The sequence below is a fragment of the Silurus meridionalis genome, chromosome 13 (genome assembly GCF_014805685.1).
Source record: "Silurus meridionalis isolate SWU-2019-XX chromosome 13, ASM1480568v1, whole genome shotgun sequence".
Classification (NCBI taxonomy): Eukaryota; Metazoa; Chordata; class Actinopteri; order Siluriformes; family Siluridae; genus Silurus; species Silurus meridionalis.
The window spans coordinates 8,738,451-8,753,553 of NC_060896.1; the positions used below are offsets into that span (position 1 = coordinate 8,738,451).

Here is a 15,103-nt window from a genome sequence, read left to right on the forward strand (position 1 = left end):
AATACTATCATTACTAATCGTATAACTTATATTATTACAACTGATACTACCAGTACTACTACAACTATTACTAGTTCTAATACTATTACAACTAGTACAAATAAAAATTATACTACCAATACTAGTTCTACTACTATTACTAGGATTTATACTACTAATTCTAGTACTAATACTATCATCACTAATCGTGGGACTTATATTATTACTACTGATACTACCAGTACTACCACAACAACCATTACTAGTTCTAATACTATTACAACTAGTACAATACAAATTAAACTACCAAAATGAGTTCTACTACTACTACTATTACTAGCACTTATACTACCAATTCTAGTACTAATACTATCATTACTAATCGTATAACTTATATTATTACAACTGATACTACCAGTACTACTACAACTATTACTAGTTCTAATACTATTACAACTAGTACAAATAAAAATTATACTACCAATACTAGTTCTACTACTATTACTAGGATTTATACTACTAATTCTAGTACTAATACTATCATCACTAATCGTAGGACTTATATTATTACTACTGATACTACCAGTACTACCACAACAACCATTACTAGTTCTAATACTATTACAACTAGTACAATACAAATTAAACTACCAAAATGAGTTCTACTACTACTACTATTACTAGCACTTATACTACCAATTCTAGTACTAATACTATCATTACTAATCGTATAACTTATATTATTACAACTGATACTACCAGTACTACTACAACTATTACTAGTTCTAATACTATTACAACTAGTACAAATACAAATTATACTACCAATACTAGTTCTAATACTATCATCACTAATCGTAGGACTTATTACTGCTGATACTACCAGTACTACTACAACTATTACTAGTTCTAATACTATTACAACTACTACTAGTAGTACAAATACAAATAATACTAACAATACTAGTTCTACTACTACTATTACTAGTAGCAATGCCTTAATTACTACTACAACTATTACTAGTTCTAATACTATTACTACTACTACTACATCTACTACTATTACTACTACTATTACTAATACATAATATAAACTATTAATTTTAGTACTACTTTTATGCTACTTCTACTACTACTACTAGTACTAGTACTTCTAGGTCTTCCATTACAAATATTACTACTAATAATACTTCTACTACTATTACTACTACTACCAATACTTATAATACTAATCATCACTATCATAATTATTATAATCACAATTTGTTGAATAATTATCAATATTCTAATAACATCGTATATGTTAAAGTTGTTGTATTCTTGTTATTATCATCACTATTATCATTACTAATATTATAGTTGTTCAGTTTACCATTAAGCCTTTTTTAAACCTTGACTGCCAAATGTCTTATTTAATCACATTTCTCGTTTCATTTTGAAATGATTAAACTAGTACTAGTAAGCAGTCAAACAGTTAGTTGTAGTTATAGTTGAGTTATAATGATATTTTTTCTCCCCAGTGTGTCAGAACTCTGACCAGTGTTGCTCTTTATTCACACACTTCCCAGCAGACAGAGGTGTGATTAAACACAGCGAGAATCTTTTCTTAAATTGAGTGCAGTAAATGAGAGATGATGCACATCTGGATGAGTGGTGTGTAATCTGATTCCGCTCTCGGTCATTCTGGGAGGAAAGAAAAAAAAAATCCAGCGGCGTCATTGGCGCCCCTGATCCAGACACGACTTATAGAAACCAGAATCATTCAACAGGGTAATTACTGTAATTACTTCATTGGAGGTTGTGTGAGAGCGAAAGGGTCACAGGCAGATTCCGGATAGGGCTGTTTAGATGATTCATTTCATTTCATTAAGTTTCATTTGTGAACTAAAGATTTGAGTCTGTATTATAAATGTAGGTATTGTGTCACAGAAAACTTCACCTTTGCTACCATAGTTTCCTTCCAGACTACCAAAATGTTCTGATCCAACTCTTGAAGATCTTAATGAGCTGATCATATGGCAGCACGTGTATGGACAATAAAATAAAAAGCACAGAATGTCTGTACTGAAGCATTAATAATTAATTATAAGCAGTATAGATTGTAGGCTTCCTGCTATAATGTTATTTTTCTTCTCTGTGATTATGGTATATGGTGTATTGATGAGCGATACAACAGATTAAAGTTAAACCAAATTTATAATAACTTTAAGAAGGAGGTGGTGGGTTTAGTGGTTAAGGCGCTGGACTTTAAATCGGAAGGTCACAAGTTCAAATCCCCCATGCTGCCACAACTGGGCCCTTGAGCAAGGCCCTTAACCCTCTCCTGCTCTGTTGCTCTGGATAAGGGCATCTGCCAAATGCCATACATTTTAATGATGTATATGATAAAATATGCTGTATGGAGATCTTAAAAATTTCAAGAGGTGACTATGCTATGGTATTCTGCCAGGGGAATGAATGGCTTTAGGACAGAGAAGTTTGTGTTTTCTGCTTCTTCTGATTTATGTGATGAGATGAGTGTGATGAACTCCCTTGTGAATGTCATTTATTATCGCCAAGCCACCAATGTTTGGCCCTTGAGAAAGTCCCTTAAACCACTGTGCTTCAAATCATGGCTAACACTCCGCTCTAACCCAAGCTTCCTAACATTGAAGAAGAAAAAATTGCACCCTGCTTTAATGTATACATTATCTGAAAACCCTTTTTTTTTTTTTGCAAATGCATTACAGAATATTATGCTTTTTAAAAATAATGTTGCATATGAAAAGATAAGGAGTTTATCAAGATGCAGAAACGACAGGCGTGTCTAACATGAAATGTAAGATTTCTGCATGCAACATGTGTAAAGCTGCTTTTTTTTTAGGAGGCGTAAAGTCCTCTGAACGATTGCATAGGTGTTTGATTAGCTCTCAGGCTCGGCTCAAGTCGTCTCGCTCCGCTTCTTTCACCATTGCAACTTTTGCAGGCACTCCGCAGACATGCCCTGTGCAAGCTGAAGCCCCTGGAGCTGCAATCCGACTCAGCCTCGGAGCCCGACAGCTGTTCTGCGCTCGTGCGCTCGTGGCGAAGTTGCATCTGGACTGGTTCTTTTGTTTAATCCGGCTATTACGATTGCGTTGTGGATGTGATCCCCTTCTCTCTCTCTCTCTCTCTCTCTCTCTCTCTCTCTCTCTCTCTTCTGTTCTTCTCTCCCCCGATGAACTGGCTCAGTAATGTGGGAGACGGCGATTCTGTCAGCGGCTCAAGATGGCAGATTTTTTCCCGAGTTCTGAACTGAAGCATCTCTGCACATTTTTGCCATGAACAGCAGGAACCCTTGCACCGATGGCCCCTGTATACGAAGGTAAGATCCAGGAATATTGATAACATCACACGATCATTTGTACGATTTCTCCAAACGGGCTTTCTGGTCCTTTTTTTTAGATAGGATCAGTGATCAGAAGAAATCGGACCGGCTTTTGGCATCATTAGTAGACTTCATGCGTGCACTTCGTGCTTAAGATCCGGATGTTTGCTTTTGCATATTGTTGTTGTTTTTTGCGTTTGTTTTGTCCACTAACGATCAACATTTGCGTCCGCGAGCGCATATATGTGCCTGTAGAGTCCGATCGCCACATCGCACTGCTGCCTTTGAAGATCTTCTCCGATCTTCTCTGATCTTCTCGTGGTTTTTGCACGGATTTCACAGTCCGATTAAAAAAAAAACAAAAAAACGAGTGCGTAGACACTGGAGTTGAAATGAGATTGGACCCTGGTGATCATCTCGGAAAGCAGAACAGCCCAAGAGATCAAAGTGGATCTCAGTGAGCGGCACGCGGCTTTGATGATCTTTTTTTTAAGGATCCATCACGTGTCAAAAAATACATTTTATGTCATTTGAGTGTGATATTAACTGAAATGTTAGACTCCACATGGCCGTCAGTCAAAAGTACTGACAGATTAAATGTCGTGCATGTAGGCACCTGGTGATTAGATTAATCCTAGGGCAAAAATTTAGCAAGTGTGGGCTTTCAGAGCAAATCACACCTCCTATATCTTAACCTACAGGCCTATTAGTTAAATGCATGCTTCATGTCGATCTGATCTGTTAATCCGATTAAGCTATCTGTTCATCCAGACTAAAAGCAAGGCTCCCGCATCATTCTGCATCATGACTCTCTTGGACTGGAAAGTAGGAGCCCCCTGATTTGAGAAAGACCAGGACATTCTGGCATTGTGGAAAACAAGATTAACTTTTAGTTGTGCTGTGAATGCGAGATGATTTCAGCATGATGATCTCAGCGTGATCGAGTCTGATAGGAAAACGCTGAGTGTCCGGAGTATATGCGGTGCGTAACTGTTCAGGTTATAAAGCATTAGTGAGCCATAATGTTTATAGATGTAGTGCAGAACTCCAGCTGTAAATGAGAGAATGGGAGACGTTTTGAGAGCCAGCCGTTGTGAGCAAATAATCGGTGTTATTGTGAAGTGTTGATTTTTGTTGTCAGTTCGGGATGAGAGCTGTAATTGATTAGACACACTCCCCCTGGCGGAGAGAGAGATATCACACGCTTTCAATGAACATTACACACATCTGTCTTTCCCTCTCATGTTCCCTGTCTCTTATCTGAACCACCTCATATTGGGAAGTTAGACCATCACTGGTGTAGTACATAGAGTCTGTGACAAAATAAAGACAGACATACAGACAAACAGACATATGCTGTAAATTTTTAAATAGATAAACACACATTTGAATCTATCTATCTGTATAGAGAGAGGCAGATCTGGTGTATTAAAAGTCTGGTATGATTGATAGATAGATAGATAGATAGATAGATAGATAGATAGATAGATAGATAGATAGATAGATAGATAGATAGATAGATACCTGAATAAAGTGGGTACTAGTGGAGCTGTGATTTGACTGTATACAAGTTAATGAACACTTCATGAAATGTGCATATAACAGTTTAACTGACATAATTATTTATAGATAGATAGATAGATAGATAGATAGATAGATAGATAGATAGATAGATAGATAGACTGACTGACAGATTGATCAATAGATACCTAAATACATTGAGTCTTATTGAAGATGTGAATCAACTCTATACAAGTTAATAAACACTTCCTGAAATTTAACACATATAAACAGATTACCTGACATTAATATTTATAGAGATGATAGATAGATATATATATAGATAGATAGATAGATAGATAGATAGATAGATAGAGAGAGAGAGAGAGAGAGAGAGAGAGAGGAGAGAGATGACATAGTATAGGATTTTTCACGTTATCATCCTCTTTCCTATAAAATAATGCTGAGTATCAGCTGACATCCAACGCTGATCACAGTAACTGAGCTGAGTCGCCTTGAGCTACTGTTGCTAAGTTATAGGAAATCTTACAGGTACAGTGAAAATGGCACTGAGATAATTAATGTATCTATATACACATATATGATCTGTATTGTGTCAGTCACCAACACACCTCTTCCCCTCATAACATAGCTCAGTGGATCAGATTGCAAAACATGTCAAAGCCACTCATCATTGATGTGGTTCTTAAGCGTTTTTTTCCTTCAGACTGATTTAGACAAAAGTCCAGTATAACTTAGTGATGTGCTTCTGAAGCTGTAGGGGGTGAAGCTGGTCCCCACATCTGAGGATGTTTAAAGCACATCATTTTGTTTCATACAGACATAAAGATAGATTTATTGAAACAGTAGACGGATATACAGGTTCTGGTATAGAACTGCGTTTGTTGACTGTAGTTCGTCATCTGTGTAAGTGCTTCTGAAATCCTAAACTCCTACATTTTGGTTCGACGCAGATTAGATTCTGTGCTTCGAACTTGAAGACAATATGCAGGTCATGTAGCCCTTCACTTTCTGACCCTCATCACACTTCTGTGAGCACGCTGTGTGTTTACAGTAGTTACTGCACGAAACAGTGTACACACCATGTCACCTTGATCTGGAGGAGCATGTGGTGATATTTGACTTAAGCAGTTAAAAAAAATGAGCTGCAGATATTAAACCGGGTGAAGTATGACTGAAAATATAAATTTTTATGTAAACAAAAGATCATTAGTATATAAATCATAGTTTTGAATACAAACTATTTAAAAAAGTATTACACTGATCAAGTTTTGCATGTCATTATGCAGTCAAATATTTGCTACAGTGTGTTTTAGTCTGCCTCAGCTCTGTTTACACTAAATAGACACTTATAAAGATTTAACTCTGTCTCTGAACATGAACGCAGGCTAAATGTCTTGCAAGTGAGTGCTAGAGTTTATTTAAACCCACAAACTTAGCATTTCCAAGAAAATGTAAATGTAATAACAGTATAGTTGTTATTGTACGTGTTTTCAGCTGAGCAGATTTTATTCTGCAATGAATTATTTAATAGAACTACAGTGAAAGGAAGAGGAATGCAACGTAGTTGCAAAAGTAATGCTTCGAAGTTCTCCACAAGACCTTTAAAGAAACAAAGTGAGAAACATGACACAGTGAATCAGTATGTGCAATACAGTAATCGATATACATATCAGGTTGCCACTTCATTGATTTTCGCCTATTGCGGGGGGGGGGTGGTTCTGGAACGTAACCCCCGCGATAAGCGAAAATCCGCGAAGTGGCAACCTAATATGTATACAGTACAGTATAAAGAATACATGTATATCTTAAGGCTTTATAAACCTTTCCTCTGCTCCTAAACACTTTTAATATTCTTAAACCTACGTAATTTTAACATACGAAATTATATGAGTACTCACCAGTGAAGAACTTGAACTTGAACTTGAATGATGAAGATGATAAATTAAGTGTGTAGTACTAATGATGATGAGGGTGATGACGATGAAATGAATGTACTGCATACCCAAGAAGAGCATTACAGCTCTTCTGGAAGCATATTTTCGGGAAAAATATTAAATGTTGGCTGTCAAGCAAAACAGAAGCAAGTGCAAGTGTCAAAGGCTTCAGAAGTGCTTAGATGCTTGAAAGAATGCTCTAGCCAGATTCCTAATAAAACTACACAAAATGCACATGAGAATACTGGATTATTAGTAAGAGGAAATGTTTCCCTCAATAAATAATGACTTTTTACTATCAGAAAAGGCTTCATATCAAAGGCTTTTAGGTCGGACATTTTAGTGAATCCTAGATGATTACTTGATGGACACTGTATTTTACTAGCACTGATGTAGTATACAGGTACTGGTTTAATCTTGAGCTCAGCTTGCTGTCTGTGTGTCATGTTCCCCCGATTCCCCTAAGTGTGCATACATGTGGTGCTTTGAGTTCAATTGATATGTTTCTTGTGTCTTGTGCCCGACAATCCTGGAATCCACTTCATAAATCAGTTACTGAAGATGAATGAATGAAGAAGCGAATTTCAGAAACAGGATGTTTGATTTTCTCACAAAACTAAAGTCAGTGGTTTTCCTAAATAGAGTTTCAGAGGTGTTAGACCTGAAACACCTTACTTAATGAAGCGTATCTGAAGTGGGAATCTGATTTGTAAAGATAAATGAAAAACATTCCTTTAGATTTCCCACCCAAAATTCACTTCTTCAGAACCTTAATTGCTTTGTGATAAAAAGTGGTGTTATTGGTAAAATTTGTGGTGTTCATGTGTGGATGTTTTTGGCATGTAATTTAAAGCAAATGGGTTGTTTGATTGTGAGTTTGATTAGAACAAGTTCTTTGTTCTTTGGTTATTTGACTGCCTGCTTGAGGTTTTTTGTAGGCATCTCTGCTCATTTGTGCTTTATCTATTGTGCTTCTCGCTTTCTTGTTATTTTAAGACAGCTGTCGCTTAATTGCTTTGGTCTCAAAACCATCAGTCAAAATGTATGTTGAACTAGTCAATTGTGGTGTTTCCTACACCATGAGCTTTTCGTGTTAGTTCAGACCCTGGCTTTTAATGTCCAGACAGGGGAGTAATCTGGGCCCATAGGAGCCCAGGAGCCTGGCCTTATAACCCATAGTGACATGTTGATAAATGCCTGCGGAGAGGAACAGGATGACTTGTCTTAAGCTGTAGAAAAGGTAATACATAGCATACAACTAGGTCAACTAGACAGGGCGATATAGAGGATGTTGAGATTTGCAGTTTGACAGTCTTCACTGGTCAGTTGTTGAATATTGCAACACTTTTGGTCTTTTGTTTTACACAGAAATCCGCAATGGTAAATTGAATTAACATGAAGAATGTTAATTTTAAAATGTTATAATTTTTTTTTTTGCTGTACAGATTTTTAAAGAAAGCTTTTTGAGGCTCTGCAGCTGACTCAAGCTAATGCTTACCGTTTTAAGTCTTCCATTTGTGAGCGCAGGAAAATCCCCACATTTTAAGGTCATGACCACACATTTATATTGTAGTCATGTAGTGATTACAAGGAAACATTAAGGCTATGAAAACACTGCAAACAGCTCCTCATAACCAGACTAACATGACTGTCCACATCAGCGTGATCCAAAACTAAATACACAGCACTATGTCATCCTTTAGAGTTGCAAAGTTCCTTTGGGCATTTTTTTGGCTCTTGTAAATGGACACGCTGGCCAGAGTTGAGTGTGATTAGGCTGTCGACGTCTCACTTATGGCTCTTTGAAGACTGAAGGATATCTGAGCCTTCACATGTTTGAAGGGAAATGGCTCACAGGTGTGCTCTGGTGCTGTCAGGTTACACAGATGGGGGTAACGTTCTACTGACACACACCGCAGACTTCAGGGGCAAGGAATCAACCTTTACCTTTAGAAATTTCTAGAATATGAGTGACCTGGTAGGTTCTGCATTATGTATATGTAATGGATATTGTCAGATATAGTCAGACCTGGACCACAAGCTTATTAAAAGTATTAGCTAGCCCACTGGAAATGTAAAAGTGCCTGTGTTCATGTTTTCGTTGCCTGGAAACTGATTAGGCTAGAAGGTGTTATTTAATGTAATGTAATGCAATGAAATGTAATGAAGAATGGTATAATAGGTAGTTAGTTAAGTGCATTAATGCAGACTATGAGTAATGAAAGAGTTTCTAATTATTTTCCTTTCCTAGCAAAGTCTTTAATGCGTATAACACATTACATTTGTGCCCTTGACAAAAAGTCATTGGTCATTATATGATTATGGTTAGCGTCTTCGTTTTCTCTAAGCATGTTTAACTGCAGTGCGACTGCATGTAGAAAGCACAAGTGTGACGCGGCAGCTGTCCATCAAACTATTTTGTGCTGCTGAAATTATAATTTTTCGGATATGAAATTTGCTTGTCTTAAGCACCACTTCTACTGATTAGTCCACTTCAGGGCTAATACATTTCTAAACAAACACTCAGATCTACACAATAGAAATTGTGTCCTATGTTCAGTTCTGATCTTATGCTCTTAAAAAAGTGGAAAAAACCCTATTCTATGCAACAGATCATTGTTCTGATAAATATTTGATCTTGGTTTGAGTTGTTCATCTCCGTCTCAACCTCATGCACTTTGTAGGCTGCCAGGGCGTGAGTTCAGCAGCGCTCTGCAGTCATCCAGAAAGACAAAAGAGTCGAGCCAACCTCGAGCCAGGCTGCTGTTTGTTTTTGAGGTGAAGGCCAATTCCCATGATGCAGCATTTGCAGGCAGGGCAGCAAACACAGCTTTTCTATGTGTGATTGTGAATGCCCTGTGTCTTTAATCGAAAGGCTTTCCGCTTAGCTCTACAGTACTACCTGATTTGTTAAAGGAAAAAGTGAGAGAGAGTATGGACGGATATAAAGTGAAGATAGAGAAAGCATGCATGAAAGTGATCTTTTAAGGTGATTACAAATAGCCCTTTTCTAAGCCGAAGCCCCCCTGGTCTGGTGGCTGTGCATTTTTTACTGGCATGTTCCCTTTGATCAGATATGAGAAGATAGGTTCACGCCGGGGTCTCTCTGCGCCGCATTGTTCCACCAGCCGGGGGGAAATGAAAGGGGGCTTTGCTGCAGCCGGATTTGTTGGGCTATAATCACATGGCAATTACTCCTTGGTGAAGGGCGCCATTCATTCTGCCTTCACACCTATAGTTACTACCACCACGACTCATATCACCAGCCACTGACTGACGAAATGTAAACAGCAACACACAATTCCTGCGTCATACAAAAAAGGGGGCTGCTGTTACTGGTAGTCAAAATGCAGTGACTTTTCTTAGCACAATGTCAGATGAAGCTGGTATTTTTAGCTGCTGATATAAATATTACAGGTTTAAAGTTAGCTGTCTGCTGCATTCCTGTTCTTTAAACATTGACCTGTTTATGAGTACTGATATAGCTGGTCAGCAAAGATTTGGCCCATTTATTTACAGACAGCTTGATGTGCAGATTTTGAGCCCAGGGATGGTGTGTGTGTGTGTGTGTGTGTGTGTGTGTGTGTGTGTGTGTGTGTGTGTGTGTGTGATGGGATGGAAATGGCAGGCCAGGATGGCTCGCAGCGCTTTTGTTGCTCTTTCAGCAGAGCCTTCCCTCTTTTCCCATACCATGCCAGCTTGTTGCAGACACATCATCATGCCCTAAATCCTATTGTTTTGCTCAATATCCCCTGGCTTAGAGCTTTCAGCATGGCCAGGTCTGGCAGAACAGCCACACTGCTTTATTGGGACATAATTTAATATCAGGACAGGACGTGGCAGATTAGCCTCATGCATGTGCTGCACTGAAACATCCTTAAGCTTTACCTATACTGTACTAAAAGATTAATATAAAAGTGAAAGTGCGGCAATAGCCCTAGGGGAAAAGAAAAGACAGAAGTCAGCCTTTAAAATACAGTATGCTCTGACAGAATGAGAGAGAGAGAGAGAGAGAGAGAGAGAGAGAGAGAGAGAATTAGTTTCCTGCTATTGCTGTTGATACACTTCTGAGTGGGAGTGCATTGGGTAGAGTATATAAACTATATGCTTATCAGTGTGAGTGGGAAATCTGCAAGCTGCTGAAATGGAAAATATGATCGTTGTATGTTTCCTTAGATTTCAACTCGAGCACTCGAGTGTTTCTAAATATTACACTTATGTACCAGGTCTGTTTAATGTAATGTGCAATTATGGATAATTCAGATGGACTTATGGAACCTTACTTTTGAATTGGTTTATTTAAATTGTTTAACTATTTGTTTCCTCCATGATGATAAAAAAAAATTTACAAAATGATAAAGCAAGGAGAATGATCAAAGAAGCGTAAAAGAAGTGTGCTATATGGTCTAAAGACAATTTTAAAAGAGACAAAAAAAATCAATTTGACCTTCAGTCAGTTACTGAGTCAAATAGGATCATGCAAAGTGCTGCTGGAACTTCATGATCTTCTTACTATAATGTACAATCTAGCATTTATAACCATTTGAAAATTGAGCTAATGATATAAAATGAATCACTTAATATTTGTTTGATGTTAGTTTTTGTTGTAATATCAAAAATACCTCCTTTTGGTTTTATAATGGCAGCCTATCAAGATGACCAGATAGAACCTTATAAACAGTATTTGCTTTTTTCAGATTAAAATAGCTCTATCTGTCTTTTCTATCTGGTGTTCAAAATGCATGCAATAATTGTATCCGAATTTCCATAATGTAAATTTGAAGTAGCCTTGAACTATAGCACTTTCGCTAGCTAGCTTGAATGTCAAAACTTCCCATATTTTGAGTCTTTACAGAGAACCTTCAATACACTCTAATACTTATGAACCTTCTTACACAAATACATAAGTGATGTTATTTATCAAATGCTTTTTAAACTCATTTGGAGTAAGGTATTTTCTGTGTGGTTTTTCTGTAGGTTAGAATAGTAGACTACTAAAAGTCCACACACACACACACACACACACACACACACACACACACACACACACACACACACACACACTGAATAACTGTAGGGGGTTTCTTTCCTCTCCATCAGCCAGATTTTGGTAAGTGTAGCCTCTTCACTGATGGTTGCAGTACACGTGACACGCTTGGCTGAAAACCAAAGGACTTCAAAGCCCCAGACGGAGCGAGATGAGCTGAGCGAACGGTCTGCCCCGTTTCTCTTGTGTGCCAGGAGGATAGGGTGAGAGAGCGAAAGAAAGAGACAGAGAGATAGTTTAAATGGACTTGGAGTATTCAAAGGATTGGACATGCATGAAGAGCAAACACCTCGATAATCACTGCTCAGCTGCCATACACTTCTACAGACACTGATCTCATCAGTTTATATTCTCAGTATTCAGCCATTGAATTTAAGGTAGATGAACCTAAACTATATTCAAGCTTGCAGTTCAAAAATGAAGCGTGCGTGAACATTCCTAAGGGCATTCAGTGTTGCAATGAATGATAGCTTTGGGAAAATATGCCTGTCTTTGCTGTATGCAGTAAAGCAAGCTTTACTCTCTGCTCAGATGCCCATGGTGTACTTTTTCTGGCCACACACAGATCTGATCCATCATTTTACAGGCATGAGCTAACTGAGAGACAGAAAGGAATAAGGGGAGGGCTAAATTGTCCTTTTCATGCTTAACACAATGTGTGTGTTCTAGTGCAGGGGTATTTACTTACATACGTACATACACAAATATATCAGCTAACATGACTGAATGGTGACAGTGGTTACTTTGGTATTGCTTAACCATTAATGATTACTTTATGGTTATAAATATATATATTTTTAAGTTTTCTTTCACACTGGTGCGTTGCATTACTTCTATCTAAGACTGAACAGGTTTGTGGGTTTCTTTGTCATTTAGATTTCTTTTTGTTGTCAAGATTTAAAAAACTTTCCTCATTTGGTTTATTATCAGTATATAACAATATATATAACAAATGCATGTTGGAACAATCTGACTATCACTGAAATAAGAATAGTTTCTTTATGTGTTCACTATTTTGTCCGTATTTACTTGGCTTAGTCCACCATTTCATCCCTATAATAAGACGAGAGCTTTCAAGATTATGTAAAAGGGTCATGGTGATTTGTAAATGCATGCTTTATAGCTTATATTTATGTAACTTCTTTTGTTCTTGAGCATGAAAATGCCCTTCATGGAGAAAAACATCCTTGTGGTACATGTTTGTTTGAACGGGAGGCCCTGACCCATCTTATCTCACACTGCACACAGTAATACACAGAGTTTTGTCCTCCATCTGCGATGATGTGCATGGCAGCTGTAGGCACACTCAAGCCCAGCCAACAGCCTCTCTGTGTGTTTTTCTCCCTCTGTCTTTCTCTCTTGGTCTCTCTCGGACTAGCTGCCTTGGAAAAAGGGCATGTGCTGACCTTTTGTTACAAAAGCGTGGCCTTTACTATCCCAGGGAATGTTGTCTTTGCCTTGCAAACTTCAGGAGCGTGAGCCAGAGAGAGCGTGGGAGCCAGGGGGTGAAGGTTCGGTTTAGTGTGACTGAAGTTTATTTGTCACCTGCGCTCCTCTTCCTGTATGCTGATAAAGTTTGCACAGCTTTGAGAAGACCAGAATAGATCAAAGCGAGAAAGCCTGGCACTTTTAGTGCATGTTGCACTGTTGATAAAATCATGCAAAATCATCACCCACATTAAAGACGGTCTGGTTACTTTTTTTTTTGCCACATAAAAAAAGCCAGTTTTATACAAAGATGTCTTAATCAAGAGTCATGGCATGACTGAGAAATAGGGCTGCAGGATAATAGCTTAAATGCTGATCATGATCATGCTGCACAATACTGACACAAAACATATAGACACGAAGGAGTATTAATGCGTACTATTTATATTCATAATATTTAATTACTTGACAGTGAAATCGGACATTTTATAAATGCTGAAATACAATCATAATAATCCTGAACAAGTAAACAAATCAGGGTTCAGGAAACAGATACTGAAATTACAATACTGGCCAAATGCAATACACATGCCAGGGTATAAAACATGTCGGTGAATCAAGGAGAAAACCATAAAATCTAATCCCAAAGTATTGATACTTTGCACTGGGGTGGTATCTTCTTGAAAAAATAAATAAATAAGTAACCCTTTAGTGTATATATCCAAAGTGACTGGTAAAATATAAATGGGTTTTAATGGGATTATATTTAAATGGGATTTAATACATGAAGTCATTACAATTCCAGCAGAGGAGCTTGGCTATGTTCACTATTATAATAGTTGAGTTGCACCAAAGCACTGATAAATTCTGATAGAACATAAACTATGACAGAAGTTTTGGTTTAATGATATTGTTCCTGTAGTAAAACCTGGATCTATAATATAAGGGAAGCTATACATATACAAGACTCAAGAATTTCAGTAGGCTTCGCAGTATGAGATAAGAAAGTCTTCAGGATAGAAGGCTGAATGACCTCGTTTTCTAAAACAGCAGGGGTAAACGCTAGGCTAACTAGCATTGCAGTCGATATGTTAAATTAAATTCAAGAAGATTATTTATACAGTTCTGTCCCCCTCCTCTGACACACTGCTGCTTCAACATCAGAACCGAAGCTTAAAACCAAAGACAGCTGCCATTAATAATGTAAATTTGAACTCTCTGTGGCATCAGACTGGCAGACGCGAGATTCGTGTGTTACGAGTGTTACAAGTGTGTGAAAGATTCTTGCAGTCATGTCCGGTGAATCTCTAGTGCTCACACAGATGCAGTGTGTGGAGTAGAACGGTGGAAAGATTACGAGATGGGGGGAGCTGTGTTCACATCCTTGATTATTTTTAGACGAATGTTACAGACACATATATACAACTCACATGCATATGCAGTTTGAAGATGAGATAAAGCAACATTGCAACAGCAAAGTGAGAAAAGCTTGCACTTTTTAATATGCAGCTTTGATGTTAATGCTGTTTATGAGTGTAAGAGGGTGTGTTTGCTGTGTGAGGGGCAGTTTGTCAGTCTGGTGGCAAACACCACGCATGGCTGGTTGTGTGCTAGCCTCTGTTTGATTTCAGTGTTTACAGCAGATTAACGGTGCACACAGGTAATGAACAAAAATGTTAAAAAATGTAAGAGTGGGTGCCCTGAGTACCTTAATCAGTAGTATACATATTGACTGTGTATGCGTGTTTCAGCTTCACCTCTGTGTCCTCAAAACGGCTGATTTTGGTCAACATACAAATGTAAACATGCTTTTAGAAACATACTGCTGTATGCTTTGTAATTGGC

At 37.8% G+C, this 15,103-nt stretch overlaps 1 protein-coding gene across 3 annotated transcripts in view; it reads left to right on the forward strand.

Moving 5' to 3' along the window:
* The first annotated feature begins 2,908 nt into the window (after positions 1–2,908).
* The window catches only part of hipk2 (homeodomain interacting protein kinase 2), an 88,996-nt gene continuing 76,801 nt past the window's right edge, over positions 2,909–15,103 (forward strand). For 2 of the 3 annotated variants that reach the window (XM_046865107.1, XM_046865108.1), the window contains exon 1: positions 2,910–3,322. In XM_046865107.1, coding sequence (XP_046721063.1) covers positions 3,304–3,322 — 19 coding nt within the window. In that variant the 5' untranslated portion in view covers positions 2,910–3,303. Of the gene's footprint in view, positions 3,323–15,103 lie in introns of all 3 variants that reach the window. The other variant, XM_046865110.1, reaches the window with a different exon arrangement.